Genomic DNA, 14,593 nt, shown 5'->3' with positions numbered 1-14,593 from the left:
GAACCGAGGTGATTTTCATTGCAGAAATACCATCTTAAAAATAAGAATTTCTCACCTTTTTATAAGCAAAACTTTTTAAGAAAACATGGCGCATGCATTGCCTTATTTAAATCACAAAGCAATACCTTCCACTTCACAAATAAGGAAAATGAGACTCAGAGAGGTTGAGTGGCATTTTCCAGGTTATATGGCAAATAAATGGCAGTGTTGTGACTGCAACCCAAGTTTTCCAACTTCATCTGTAGTGTATTTTGTGCTTTTATAACTAGTCTAGCAGAGCTTAACATTCAACATTTTTTAAAAGTAGGTTCTAGGTTAAAATAAAATAGAGAGTTCTAGTCCTATATCTCGGTTGTGGCTGACAACAGGATGTTGTTCTTTGTTGATTTCCCTAAATCTTGATCAAATTTTTCTAAATAAACTGTCTTAATATAACTTGGTTTGAGTATCTATTTTCTGCTGAGAACCTGTCTGATGCAAACATTATTTCCTGCTGATCTTTCCCTTTCCCTCTCTTCTGTATCTTTGTTGCCCTCTTTGCACTTCCCAGAACTCACCAATCACTCTTACGCAACATGTTCCTGTATTGGTTATTTTTTCTGGGTAGACTGTTTTCTCCTGATACCTGCTTGGGTTATTCATATCCTCATTATCTTAATGAGATCTACACTAAACATCTATTTAACATCATATTCAGCCTTACCCACTTTAGCAGTGTTGTAGAGCTGGTTAGCACTAGCAAAAGTTCAATGTGTGTAACCCTTCTCAGTAATGGAATGTTCAGCAATATCCCATCATTAGATGGAAATATACCATTGTCAGTATTTACACCCCAACAATTGGAAAATCAGAATCGTATCTCCCTACCTTCCCACTCCCCATTGAGAACAAGTTATTAAACATTTACTGTACACCACTAATTTCTGCTTTATCTGTGCACTTAGCAACTTCTAACATACTATATAATCAAAAGAACTCCTCTCATAGAACAATTGATTTATTGTTGCTGCATTTCAAACCAAAGTTTTAAAATGTCTATGTGTCAGGCATTATACCAGAGCACAAGAATACATATTGAACAGGATAAACAGTTTTTATTTTTATAGAGTTTACAGTCTAATAGGTATGGTTATAAAGATTAAGTGTCTATACCATATTGCCTTATTCATTGATTTAAAATGCTTTTTAATAAGTATTATCATTTTAACTATTGAGTACTTTATGTAACATGCCTTCTAGTGGAGTAGGTCTAGAAAGTGTGTGTGAGTGAGACAATAAAACAATATATATATATATATATATATCTTATTTTTAACTCCTTTAACTTTTTAAAGTAATAAAATATTATATATATATCATTTTACTATCTCACCACACACACTTCCTAGACCTACTCCACTAGAAGGTAAGTTACATAAAATACTCAAATTGCTAATATTTTTGTAAATGAATTTTTAAATCAATGAATAAGGCAATATGGTATACATATTTAATCTTTATAAACATACCTGTTAGATGATAAACTCTACCACAATAAAAACTGTATCCTGTTCTCTATGTATTATTGTGTTATGGTATGGTGCCTGACACAAAGACATTTTAAGACTTTAGTTTGGAATTCAATAACAATAAATCAATTATTCTATGAGAGGAGTTATCTTGATATTTCCATCTCATCAATGAGAAATCAGGCTTATAGAGGTTAAGTGACTTCATCAAACATATATAGTTTATAAAATTGGGGGAGTTAATATTTGAATATAGACTAAGTGATTAAAAACTCAAATCTTAACAACCATCTTAAATGAAACTTCCATTTCCTGGCTATTCATTCCCACATAAAGGCACTCTAGTCATCTTCCCCTGTCATCTCTTGACCAATGAATTTGTTATGAACCTTCAAAGACTCCATATTATAAAATCCAATTATCCCTGCAAGTCCTCATGTTAACATAGCACTGGGCACAATTGACCACTTTCACTTTCACAAAACACATTCCTCTGTCTTCCTCTATCTATTGATTTCTATAATCACATCCCCTTTGATTTTTGCCTTTCTCTCTTGCTGTTACTACTCCGTGTGTCCTACTAGCTCTTCCTCGTCTATTTTACCTGTAAATATTGTGCTCTAGGCAGGACTGGCTATGCAATTTGCAGCACCAAGTAAATGTTGAGACCTTAGTCGTGGGTAGAGAAATCAATATTTACTTTCTCAATCTACAGGGAATAGGTGGCCCACAGTCTCAGTCTCCAGTGAATAGGTGACTCCTTAGGTATTGAAACCTCCATGCTAAGACTTGTTTGAGTAGGCAGGTAGATTAGTTCAGGCTGCCATAAGAAAATACTACAGACTGGATGGCTTAAACAGCAGACATTTCTTTTCTCAAAGTTCATGAGTTTGGAAGTCCAAGATCAAGCTGTCTGGTGAAGTCTCTCTTGTCTTGCAGAGGAAACCTTTTCTCCATCTTCACAAGGCTGTTTATGTATACATAAAGAAAGAGACAGCTCTTTTTCCTCTTGTTATGAGGACATCAGTACTATTGGATTAGGACGTCACCGTTAGGACCTCACTTAACTTTAATTATTTCCTTAAAACCCTACCTCCAAATACAGTCACACTGGGAATTAGGGATTCAACAGACACATTTTTGGGAGATGCAATTCAGTCCATAATGCTGGGTGAGAGGCCCATATGTAATCACCTGTGCACCATGCTAAGGCGCAGCCAGTCTCAGTAGAGAAGGCCTCCGTTTTACCCTGAACCAACAAATCATGGGACCAACACCCAACTTCACACCTCTTCTTGCTTGCACCAAGGAACTCACCAGAGTTGGGGAGTGACATGCAATGTTGACCTCTTTTCTCCCACCAGTGGCCTTGGACAGAGGGTGAGGAAGTGGAAACTAGACGGGGCTGGTTGGTGGATGGGTTAGTGGTAGCTGAGACTCATCCCAGGAAAACAAAGAACAAAAGGTCTGCAGGACACGTGTGAACCAAGCATATGCTCCATTGTCCCTATAACTTCACTTATAAAGCACAAACTCAAAGATAAGATTAATAAGAATTTCAACATCAAGACCACAGATCATTAAACCTCAAATGTGGGGTCTGCTTCTGAGCATGGAGCATCATGTGATGGCACTGTTTTTATATTGTCGATTCTACCTCCAAAACATCTCAAGTCAGGCAACCATTCTCCACGTGCTCACATCCTGTGTGATCCTGCTGCTAAAGTCAGATGGTCTATTCTCTGACACTGCTTGTGCTTCTCCATTCCATGACTCTGACTGTGGCTAAGCATGCCCACTTTTTGCCATGCTTCTAATATCCTACCCACTCTTTAAGGCCAAGGCAAATAATTAGTAAAAAACAGGCATTGTTGACTCTGACTTAAAAAGTAACTCAAAAGGGACTGACTCTGAATGTAAAAAAAATTCAGGAATCCTTCACCAAATTATTTTTCTTATAGTTTCGTTTATATGTAGGCAGAAGAATAAACTATGATAAAAATGTATGACTACATAAGCCAAAAAGAACTCTTAAGAAAAACATAAATTTTAGTTTTTCTTAATGGTACATAAATTAATGCATCACTTAAATTCATTGATACCTTACATTTAATAAAATAGAGTAATTAGGTAGTGAGAGAGAAATTCAAAGCAAAAGATGAAATTCAGAAGAGTCCACCCTGCCATCATTGACTGTCCACAACAGGTACATGCTTCTGTGGAAGGCTTGGGACCACTAGGGAGATAACATTGTCCTTTACCCAACTTATACTTACTCATTTTCGCCTCTAATATACAATGATTATTACATCCCTTATAAAAATGCATCCTTCATGAAGACACATTTATTTTTACATTGTTGTTTATTTCTTTACCCTCAGAATCTAGTTCAGTTTCCAGCACTCTGTAGATGTGCAATAAGTATTTGTTGGATGAATGAACAGAGTCAATGAATGAGCCAAAGAATCTCCTACAAAAAGTATGTGTTGAGTGCTCATTTTTCTCAGTCATCTTGTTGGTATCACCTCTACCATAGAATATATTTCTAGAACTTATTTTTGTAAACATATGTTGAGTCCCTACTCTGTCCTAGGCCATAAAGGAGCTATCTCTGTGTACACTTAAAATTGAAATTCTCACAACTACCCTGTGAATTTCTATGATTTTATCTCTATTTTCATGATGAGGATACTAAACCAGACTGTGAAAGACTACAAAAAGCTAATGGGGTATAAAGTCCCATGTTATGATTTATAATTTTTTGAACAGTAGGTGACGCACATAGAATAGTAATTTAAAGGTAAAATGTCTTACTGGTCAACTGTTTGCATCACATTTGAAAATAAGACTATTTTATTGGTCCCCTATCCCACTGAATTTGCTATATATAAGCATGTATAAACAAATTTAATCATCTCAAATAGAATTGAATGGGCAGTCCCCCACCATAGATGGCTGCTACTGTGTTAGATAAGAAATGCTTAGAGAAGTTACTCTTAATTTTTGGTCACTAAGATATAACTTAAGAATTATGCATTGTGTGGTGGAGAAAAAATTGGGCTCCATAATGCAGGTAGACGTGACTTCAATTCTGGCTAATTTTCTTACTAGTCATGGGGCAATGAATATGTTTTTTAGACTTGCTAAATCTCAATTTTTTTAAACTGTACTATGACATGATATATGAAAAGAAACTATTCAACAAATAATTTTGGGCTCAACTAATGCCAGTTTCTAGTTTTCTTTATACTTCACAACATTCCTAAACCCTTTCATCTGTATTTAATTGAGAACTAGAACTGTTGAGTGACTTGTCTTAGGAACATATGATGTTTGGAGTCAAAACCAAGGTACTAAAACACAAGCTTCCTGATTCCAAAGCAATACCCACTGCATTTATTATGATGTGTTAATAATTTAGGAATGGTTGAATAAAACTAACCTAACTTTTACATTGAATGTAGTATGTTGTATGCTTTTATAATTTTGATTAACTAGACACTACAAGTATATAGACTAAATCATTTTTATTCCTCTTTGAGTAATCTCAGGATATTTTCAAAAGATCCTACCGCCTTAAAGACTCCTACAGCCGACTCAGTTAAATTAGAGAGGCTTGAATGAAACTATTTTTGCTAAAATGCCAACTGCCAAGTGACTAAGTGTTCAGATGACTGGAGGTATTACTAACGAGGAGGAAATCTACCCTGTTTCCAGAAATAATTTGAAAAACTCCAAACCTTAATCTTTACACTGCATACAGGAGAGGAGGCAGGCTGGGAGAAATTGTTAGCATTGTGCTTATGATCATGAAGATTCTAGTCAGAAAGACCTGGTTTCCAATACTGACCCCATTAGTTACATGGCCTGGGGCAAGTTACTTAAGCTCTCTGAGTATTAAGTTTTTTCATTTGTAAATGGGAATTATAGCTTTCTATCAATGATCAAATAATCTAACATGTATAAAGCACTTAGCAGAGTGCCAGGTGTAAAGTGTTTGATAATGACAACTATTATAATTATTTTTGAAAACAAGACCATTGGGCAGGTCACCAAATTGTTTTTAACTTTGGGTGTATCACACTGTTTGAATATTCATTATTATAATATCTAACTTTGATATGTCATTTAAAAATATATTAATTATTTCCACACATGAAACTCAATATGTCAGATCCTGACAAGCCATATAAACACATTTTATTGAATCCCTTCACAGTAATGCTTTAACCTATATTCTAATTTTAGGGACAAAAATCATCTCAGAATAATTAAGTAACTTGCTTAGGGTCTTGTAGCTAAGTAAGTATGGAAATTCACTCAAATTCATGCTGACGTGACTGAAAAGACTATACTCTTTGTACTACATTGTTCTGTTTTCCATTCCATTTAATCCTCCTATTAACACACACACAAAATAAGTATAGATGGTAATTCTACCTCATTTTTTTTCTCTTGGGAGAAAACAAAGGTCAAAGATTTTAAATAACTGGTCCAATGTCATCTACCAAATGGCAGGGGTAGAATTTGAACCTGGATGTTCTGATGATGGCTGTGTTCTTTTTCTATTTCAACACAAGTGATTTATAACATATATAACATATGCTGGGGGAGGAGATCAAGTGTTCCAAGTCAAAGCAAAAAAAGGGAGATAGAAGAAAGAGATATATTAATGAGGAAGGTAACCTAAATACTGTTTTCTTAAATTTAAAGAAATAACATAAACTGCCAGCTATTAAAAGCTTTTGGGAGCAAAGATTTTGTTATAGCATTAGAGGTTTATCTGGGGAAAAAAAATGTAAACCATATGACATTCCACAAAATGTTTTTCATAAAGGAAAAAGAGAAGCTGTTATTTCACTGAGCTGTTGTCATGGTTACCTAAAACCCATGACTCTCTGCTGAAATGTGACTTTTTTTCTTCCAACTGTTTGCTTCCATGTGATGTACTTTTCACCTGATGAGTGAATTCCCTGGTCACAATTCGCTCATGTCTGTCAGCTAGGTGATGTTTTTCGTCTTTGTTTCAGTTCATCATGACACCTATTCCTGATACCCCTTTTTATTTTTATGGCTAGCTTGTCTGTTGGTTGCATAACATTAGATCTAATTATGTTGAGCACGGGTAGTTCGTACTTAAATGTTAAGCACCCTCCACCTCCAAATATAATGAACTATTTTAATTGATGACAAACATGGCCTCTACTTTAAAAGCTTTTTTTTTTTTTTTTTTTTTTTTTTTTTTTTTTTTGAGACGGAGTCTCGCTCTGTCGCCCAGGCTGGAGTGCAGTGGCCGGATCTCGGCTCACTGCAAGCTCCGCCTCCTGAGTTCACGCCATTCTCCTGCCTCAGCCTCCCGAGTAGCTGGGAATACAGGTGCCTGCCACCTCGCCCGGCTAGTTTTTTGTATTTTGTAGCAGAGATGGGGTTTCACCGTGTTAGCCAGGATGGTCTCAATCACCTGACCTCATGATCCGCCCGTCTCAGCCTCCCAAAGTGCTGGGATTACAGGCTTGAGCCACCGCGCCTGGCCCTACTTTAAAAAGCTTTAGTCATTAAATAAATGAGCAAACAAACAACAGACATGAATGAGGAACACAATATTTCCAAATAAATTAATTACCTGATTTTAATATATTTAATAGAAAACTCTGACCAATAAATACTAATTTCATTTAAATCACACTCAGCTATGTTGCAACTTGCTTCATCTTCTTTCTTGTATTCTTTCTTTGCATGCACATACAGACATACATATGGAACAACCAGTGAGAACGACACAAAATATACCCAAATTTGAGTAAATGGCTACTGTTGACATTGTTGTATCCTAGGCATTGGGAATCCAGTGCTATAAAAAACTGCAGTGAATGGTCCTAGAAATCTACCCATGCAGAGTTTAATATTTGATCTATGTTAGCAGTGGAGCTAACATTTCTTTGTTGTTAAATTTTGTTAAATTCAGCATGTATTTATAAAGCCTGCTATATATATGTATTATAGTCCTGTGCTCTGTGGATACAAAAATATTTAGAAATGATCTCTACCTTGGAGGAGCTGACAGACTGGTAGATACAGACAGGCTTGAAAACCATTGCATGTAATGAAAAAGTTACAAGTGCTATGATATAAATCTGTATAAAGTACAATGACAGCACAAAGGGGAGAGGGTCAACTCTACTAGAGTAACAGAGGTGGATCAGTAAAAGTCTCAGAATATTTTCATTATGATATAAATTAAAAGGACTACATCACTGTGTCTGCCTATGTTGTTTGGGGCAGGAGAGTTTTAAGGGAGTCGAAGGGTTTACATGTCAAATTATACATCTAGAAATTAGTGAGTTACTTGAACCTTTCTGAACCTAAATGGATCCTTATAAATAAGAAATAATCCTGTTGACTTAAAAAGCACTGCAGTCAGAGCCTCTTGGTTTCAGTCCTCAGATGTGTGACTTTGGACAATCATCCTACCATTTTAGACTTTTCTATAGTTTTTAAATAAAATGCAGGTGCTACCCTAGATACCATTGAAGATCTCTCAGCTCAGAGTTAATAAATGCTATCAAATCTCTAAAATCTCAATTTTGGGGTCAAGTACAATGATGTCTGAAACCAATAAAAAAAGAGGGCTTTATGTGAAAGGTGAATCAGCATAGCTAATTTGGAAGGTCTTAATTAACTCAATCTAGAAAGTATTTGATCTCATCTCACACAAGATAGTCTAGTTCTTAATTTCAGCATTCAATTTGGGCAAAGGCATTCAAATTAATGGTGTGTTTATTACAGAACCTGCATTTTTGTAAAGTGAAAGTAAAGAGATACCAAAACAATCTCCATATTCATTAACTCAATGATTCTCAGTGCTGGCTGCACATTAGAATCACAAAATGAGGGTTTTAAAATGCAAACACTTGAAGGCCCCGCAGGATGGCTCAGGCCTGTAATCCCAGCACTTTGGGAGTCTGAGGCGGCAGATCACTTGAGGTCAAGAGTTAAAGACCAGCCAGGCCAACAGGGTGAAACCCCATCTCTACTAAAAGTACACAAAATTAGCTGAACCTGGCGGTGGATCCCTGTAGTCCCAGCTACTAGGGAGACTGAGGCAGAAGAATCACTTGAACCTGGGAGGTAGGTGGAGGTTGCAGCGTGCGGGGATCGCGCCACTGCCAAAACAAAAACAAAACAAACAAACACACCCAGACACTTTTACACTTTTACAACCTCACGGAAAACCACCTGAATCTGAATTTCTGGCAAGAAATTAGGTGCGTAAAAATCTTGCAACAGTTTTTATTTTTTATTTTTAATGGTTTTTGGAAGCTTCCTGGGTGATTTTGACATTGAGAACTCTGAATTAAATCAATGTAAGCAATCAATCTTAACTTTTATAAGGACTTTGTAACCAGAGAGGCTGTGTGAAGGAGTGGAAACAGCCAATGCGAGTGGGGTTTGACTGTCACCTCTGCCACTAATAATCCCTTGACACTACTAAAACACAGTAGGTGAGCAGCAAATGTTCATTCATTTCACCTTTCTTAAACTGTGATTTCCTTGTTTCTCTTCAATCATCTTCCTTCTACTCTGTTTTCTAATTTTATTTTTGAAACCTGTTTCTACACAGAAATTTAATCATAGAACAAGGTTGAAGTTGATAATTGTAACAATTTCAGTTCAGGGCTTACCCACTTGACACATTTTTTTGTTTTTTTTCTAGAAAGCATTAAAATTGAACACATTCATGAAAAGAAAAAGGAAAAAGTTCCACTTGACAATAAGTAATTAGGAAAACAATACGCATATAGCCGTGGATATCATCTCATATTACACATCTCATGTAATTAAAAATCAGTGTGTATCTACTAAGCTTTCCTGTGGATGTTGCAGCTTATTTTAGTAATTTAGACAGTCCTCCAACCTTTCTGGGTCAAGTTAAGCCACATAGTTAAACAAAGCATAATAACTGACTGAAAATCCCATGTCCAATCCTGGCGGTTTTTTAAAACAGGAACACAGGATATGAGAGCTAGATGAGAGTTTGCACATTATAGATTAAGGTAGGAGGTCTGAAAGCTTATTGAAATAGATTTTTTTCCAAGCACATTTTTCTAGCCTTTCCTGCACAAAACCCATTACATGTGGTAAATAGCTGACTAATAACACCAAAAATTATACAGTGGCCATTTTTAAAATGAACTTCAATAGACTTCATTGGGATGGGGTACAAACTTGGTTCAGTGGAGAATGCGATCTACATTTCAAAACTGCAGATTGTGAGAAATTGAGTGCAAGATTCTTCTCATCCCATTCACATATTGGGCTTAATTTCATAGAGCATTGCTAGTCAAAAGTGCTGTATTCGAAATTTTTGGAAGACAGACAGAAGAGCATTCCTTTAACATATGGTTTTAAATGATAAATAATTAAACACATATTTTTTGGTTACCATTTGCCCCTAATTCAAAATGAAAAATTCAAAATAGATGAAATAGGAATTCAATTCCAAATAGTAATCCTTCATATTTTATCTAAAGTTTTCAAGGACTGAGAAAGCAAGCTAACTTCTAATGCAGCCTAAAGAAAAAGTGAGAAATGAACCAGATCCTTTAGCTAAAGATATCACAGCAGTTACATCCTTGGAAATAGGATACAGTGGTCATACAGCCATACTATTAGAGAATAAATGATTTTTTTTTTGCTTCTTTTTAGCTGTATGATCTTATGCAAGTTACCTGATACCTTTATAACCTCTAGGGAAAGATTGATACGAGCATGAAATGAACAAATGCACAAAAACACTTGCCACAGGGTTTACACATGCTAGATGTTCAATGCATATTAGCCATCTTCATTATTTACCTGTTTAAGCCTCGGGATCTTCATACTTTCAAAAATGAAGATCTAATCCAATAATTATTTCCCAAACATTCCTGATTAAAAGAATCAACATAGACACTTAGTAAATTGTGCCTTCTCAGGACTATCTCCTGAAGATTCTGACCAATGAGTCTGGGATAGAGCCAGGAATTTGCGTTTTTAATTAAATTATATGAATCCTGTTGTAATAATTTTATTTTTCAGAAACATTAGTGTATATCATTTTTTAATCATCCAAATATGCATTCATTCATTCATTTATTCAATTCACAAAATACATAATGCGCTATTGCCATTTCTAAAGGCACCATACTGTGTTCTAGGAAATACAATAATGAATCAAGTACTTTGTTCATTGCAGTTTAGAAACCTAGTAGAAGTCATCAGACAAATGATTACAGAAATATCTAAAGTGTGCTATAAAGGAAAAATACAGGGTACACTGAGAGTTCTTAACAGGGCACCATTTCTATCCTTGGTTGGGGCTGCAGTGGGGTATTCAGAAGAGAAGTTTATATCCTGCCTGAAGAAGTGATTGTTAAGGTTCCTCCCTGCTCTGACATCATACATCCAGTACATCTTACCTGCCAAGAGGAGAAGAATGATGCTGGGCTGAGTAGGTTAGGATTTGTGGGGTGCTGACCTCCCATGTACTCATCTGTGCAAATGTCACACTTTTCTGCATCCCGCCAGTCCCAATATGGAATAGTGAAGTTTTCATCTCCTGTCAGCTTCTGGATTTCTTGTTCCCACCGCAACAAGAAGAGTCTATGCCAAGGCAGAAAAGCTGGTGCTTCATGGGCAAAATCAATGTCTCTCCAGATTTCAGATCCCCCAAGCAGTGCATCCATTGACACATAATAATGGATCCAGACAAAGAGGTCATAAATGTTGATATCACTAAACATGGGTGTTGACCCGTTTTTCATTTGGCCATAGGTCCCTATGGGGATGACATAGTCTGAGCTGATGGTATGCTTTGCTAAAGTGAGGTAGGCAAAAAATTTGTCCTTCTCTGGGGCACTCAAATCAAAGATGTTTCTTCTTACCAAGAGTCGTCTGTCTGTGCAGTTTGGTCCCCAAAAGCCAAACTTGCAGTTTCCACAGTCGAATCCCGTGAAGTTGCCAGAGCACTGGCAGGTCCTATTATAAAAGATAGAAGGCCACGACTCCCGGTCATCCACCCCCGTGAAGGGAAATTGAGGCCCAAGTGGTGCATTGGACAGAAGGATATTCTGACAGGAACCTCTGCCTGAAAGTTGGCCACAGGGACTCCCGTCCCCGCTCCATGGTGGGCAGCATTCCTTCTCCATCAGGTTCTTAGAGGAGACACAGGCTCGAGGGAAATGGCCAGCGGAGGTCTGGAAACTCCACAGCAGGCAGTACAAAACAGCCAGGATCATTCTTCCTCTAGTCCTCACAAGGTCTGCTGAAACTGGCTAATTGGAGTCACAGGCTTCTCTTTCCAGCTACTCCTACAGTGATTATCACATGTCTTGGCTGAGACCTATATAATACCACTCCCACCTCCAGCATCAAACACTTTTAGTCTTTATCTTAAGCTTTCATCCTCTGAAAAGCACATGATTGACTTTTCTTTGGAATTGGCTCATATCCCACCAGTGGGATAGGTCTATGTTAAAGTGAAAAACTCTGTTCACCATTAATAGTTTAATTCTTACGGTTAGAATGTTAACAATAAGATTAATAATAATAATGCCTGACCTAAGCAAACCCAGTTAATAGACTACAAAATTAATGATGATTTGAACTTGCAAATGAGAGGTAGTGTCAGGAATAGAACTTCTCTTCTTAACAAAGTTTAGGAAGTATTAAAGATTATGGGTTTTAGGTGGTTATTTCTCAGAGACCGTAAACAGGCTACAATATTTGAAGAACTCCATATACGGAGAGAGATTGTCTTCAGAATCCAGGGATAATTCCTTATATGTTATTGAATTTCAGTTCATTTATTTTATACAAAGTATCAGGAAAAAATCTTACACTTTTACCTGATAATCCTGATGCATTTTCTGACAACAACTAAGGATAGCTCACTTTGATAGCTGGTTGATTTGCTTCATTGTGGGGATATCCCACGGCAAAGAGCACACTCTGTCTCTGTACTTTTCTCTCTCTCTCTGCTTCTCTCTCTCTCTCCAATGCTGTAGACATGTTGTTTTTCCTATAAATTCTAGAAATTAGGAATTTATTTGAAAATGTTTTTGCAGTGTGTTTTGGGCAAAGAAATTCTCAATTAGTGAATGAAAAAGGAGAAATATATTTCTTCGCAAATATTTTTTGGTCATCTCAATTATTTCAAAAGTTCCTTCTCTGTGTATAGTGAGCTAGGGAAACTGAAATTCATGGCTAAAAATATAATTTAACTATGTTAGTTTTCAAACGAGTAGTATAGACAATAAGTAAATCAAACTTTTAATGGAAGAGATGTATTTGTGGGCTGATGGAAAGAATTGCATAATTTTGGATAATAATATGCAAGTGTTATCAAGGCAGTGCCCTTGATTAATACCTCAAGGAGTAGGCATAAGTTGGACAGACAATTCAGAATAGATACAACACCTGAAACAGGGGAAACGTGTAGAGGTGGGAACTGTGTTTCATCTGTCGAGTTGGAGCATTAAACTTAGATAGGCCTCCATACATCATAGAAAATTAAACCTGGGGCCAATACACGGAGGGGCTTAAAGACTTAGTGGTTTGAACTAAAGTGAGCCCTTTTGTGAGCTGAAGAGTGACAAAATGAGAGTAGTCAAATCAAAGTTGCCCCTCTGAAGCTTCCTTCTTTGTCCTCCTCCAAACTTAAACCTGGGTGGTCCACTGACATTAATGAAAAAGGAAAAGAAAGTAAAAGCTTTGAGGAGATCATTAGTGTTTGGGTCCTTAGCTGAAGCATTCTAGGAAAAGCCGTTCACTATTTTGATGATGCCAGAGTGTCAGACTATTCTACTTTTTTCTCTTTTTGCTGGAGTTTTTCTCATTATTTAAAGAAAAAAAAAAGAAAGTCACGGCTCCTCCAAACAACTTTTTTGAGACAGAGCAGCCTTTGCAGGTACATGGAGCAGTGTGTGGGTGAAGAGGAAGAGAAGTTTCCATGGAAATACTGCCTCTGGCTGGGATCAGGAAGTCATCACATGATCTCCACAAGGAGGCTTAATCTTTTCTCTCTTTCTTTCAGAGCCACAAAGAGATTAACACAAGACTTCTTGTCCCTGGGGAGCCTTGGTTCTGCATTACTTGTAACCACATGTGGCATTTCATAATTCTTTTCTATATACTCGCAGACAGAATTCAACTTCTCATGTTCAATTTAATTAAGAATTTTGCCTTACACTTGCCCCACTATCAGGCTTCCAGTGAAATAACTTAGAAAGTCTTCATCATGCTCTTTAAGGGCTTTTGTGTCTGCTGTCCTGTCCATTTTTCATAATCTTTAGAGCCTGCTTAGAGGAATTACTAAGATGTACTTTGTCCTATTAATTTCCTTTACAGGGTTGATGTTCTTAAATAGACTTCTTTATTTGTCCCCAGTATAGGCCACTGTCTCCTCTGGCCTACATGTGTTGTAGTCTTCAGTCTTATTGCCAATCTTGGGTTCCTAAATATTAAATCCCATTTAGAGTGCTTTCTTCCTGACTATAGATGTGCATTCTTTAGATATCTTCAGGTTGTAGGATTTGAAAGGGTTCTATCCTATTTGGGGAGATTATTGTATGACCTGACATGAAATTAGTGCAATGCTCTATAAAGCAGAATTAGGGGTTCAGTAAATACTCTTCAAGTATTTACTGAGCACCAACTATCAGACATGGGGAGAGATGGGAATGCTATGGTAAGCACAACAAAAATCTCTATCACCATGAAGGATATTGTCTCTTAAAATACTATTTTAATTTTAGTAATTTGAAATAATATTTTAACTACATGTGCTTTAAATAACTTTTTTTCTGGATTAAATTACTTTTTAAGTTGCTATAAAAGAAAATTAGAAATTAGGGAACAGACAGAAGGACCTTTCTAGTCTCACGAGAGAAGGGATAGTCAGGGATAATTTTATGGGAAAAGTGACATTTCAAGTGACACTTGAGGGATCAGTAGAAGTCTGTTTGATGAAGGGGAGAAAAGTAGGAGTGTGAGCTTTCCAGTCAGAGAGAATAGCATGTTCAAAGTCTCCAAAGTGGAAGTAGGTT

The 14,593-nt window shown here is 36.6% G+C and overlaps 1 protein-coding gene across 1 annotated transcript in view; it reads right to left on the bottom strand.

The window, feature by feature from the left end:
* The window catches only part of TYR (tyrosinase), a 124,294-nt gene extending 112,007 nt beyond the window's left edge, over window positions 1–12,287 (bottom strand). Inside the window, exon 1 of the mRNA XM_023209125.1 lies at window positions 10,967–12,287. Within this exon, the coding sequence (XP_023064893.1) occupies window positions 10,967–11,785 (819 nt within the window). The 5' untranslated portion in view covers window positions 11,786–12,287. The remainder of the gene's footprint in view (window positions 1–10,966) is intronic.
* Between the last annotated feature and the right edge of the window lie 2,306 nt (window positions 12,288–14,593).

The sequence above is a fragment of the Piliocolobus tephrosceles genome, chromosome 13, assembly GCF_002776525.5.
Source record: "Piliocolobus tephrosceles isolate RC106 chromosome 13, ASM277652v3, whole genome shotgun sequence".
In the NCBI taxonomy this organism is placed as follows: domain Eukaryota; kingdom Metazoa; phylum Chordata; class Mammalia; order Primates; family Cercopithecidae; genus Piliocolobus; species Piliocolobus tephrosceles.
Note: the sequence above shows the minus strand (reverse complement) of the source record. Positions and strands in the feature narration are given on the sequence as shown.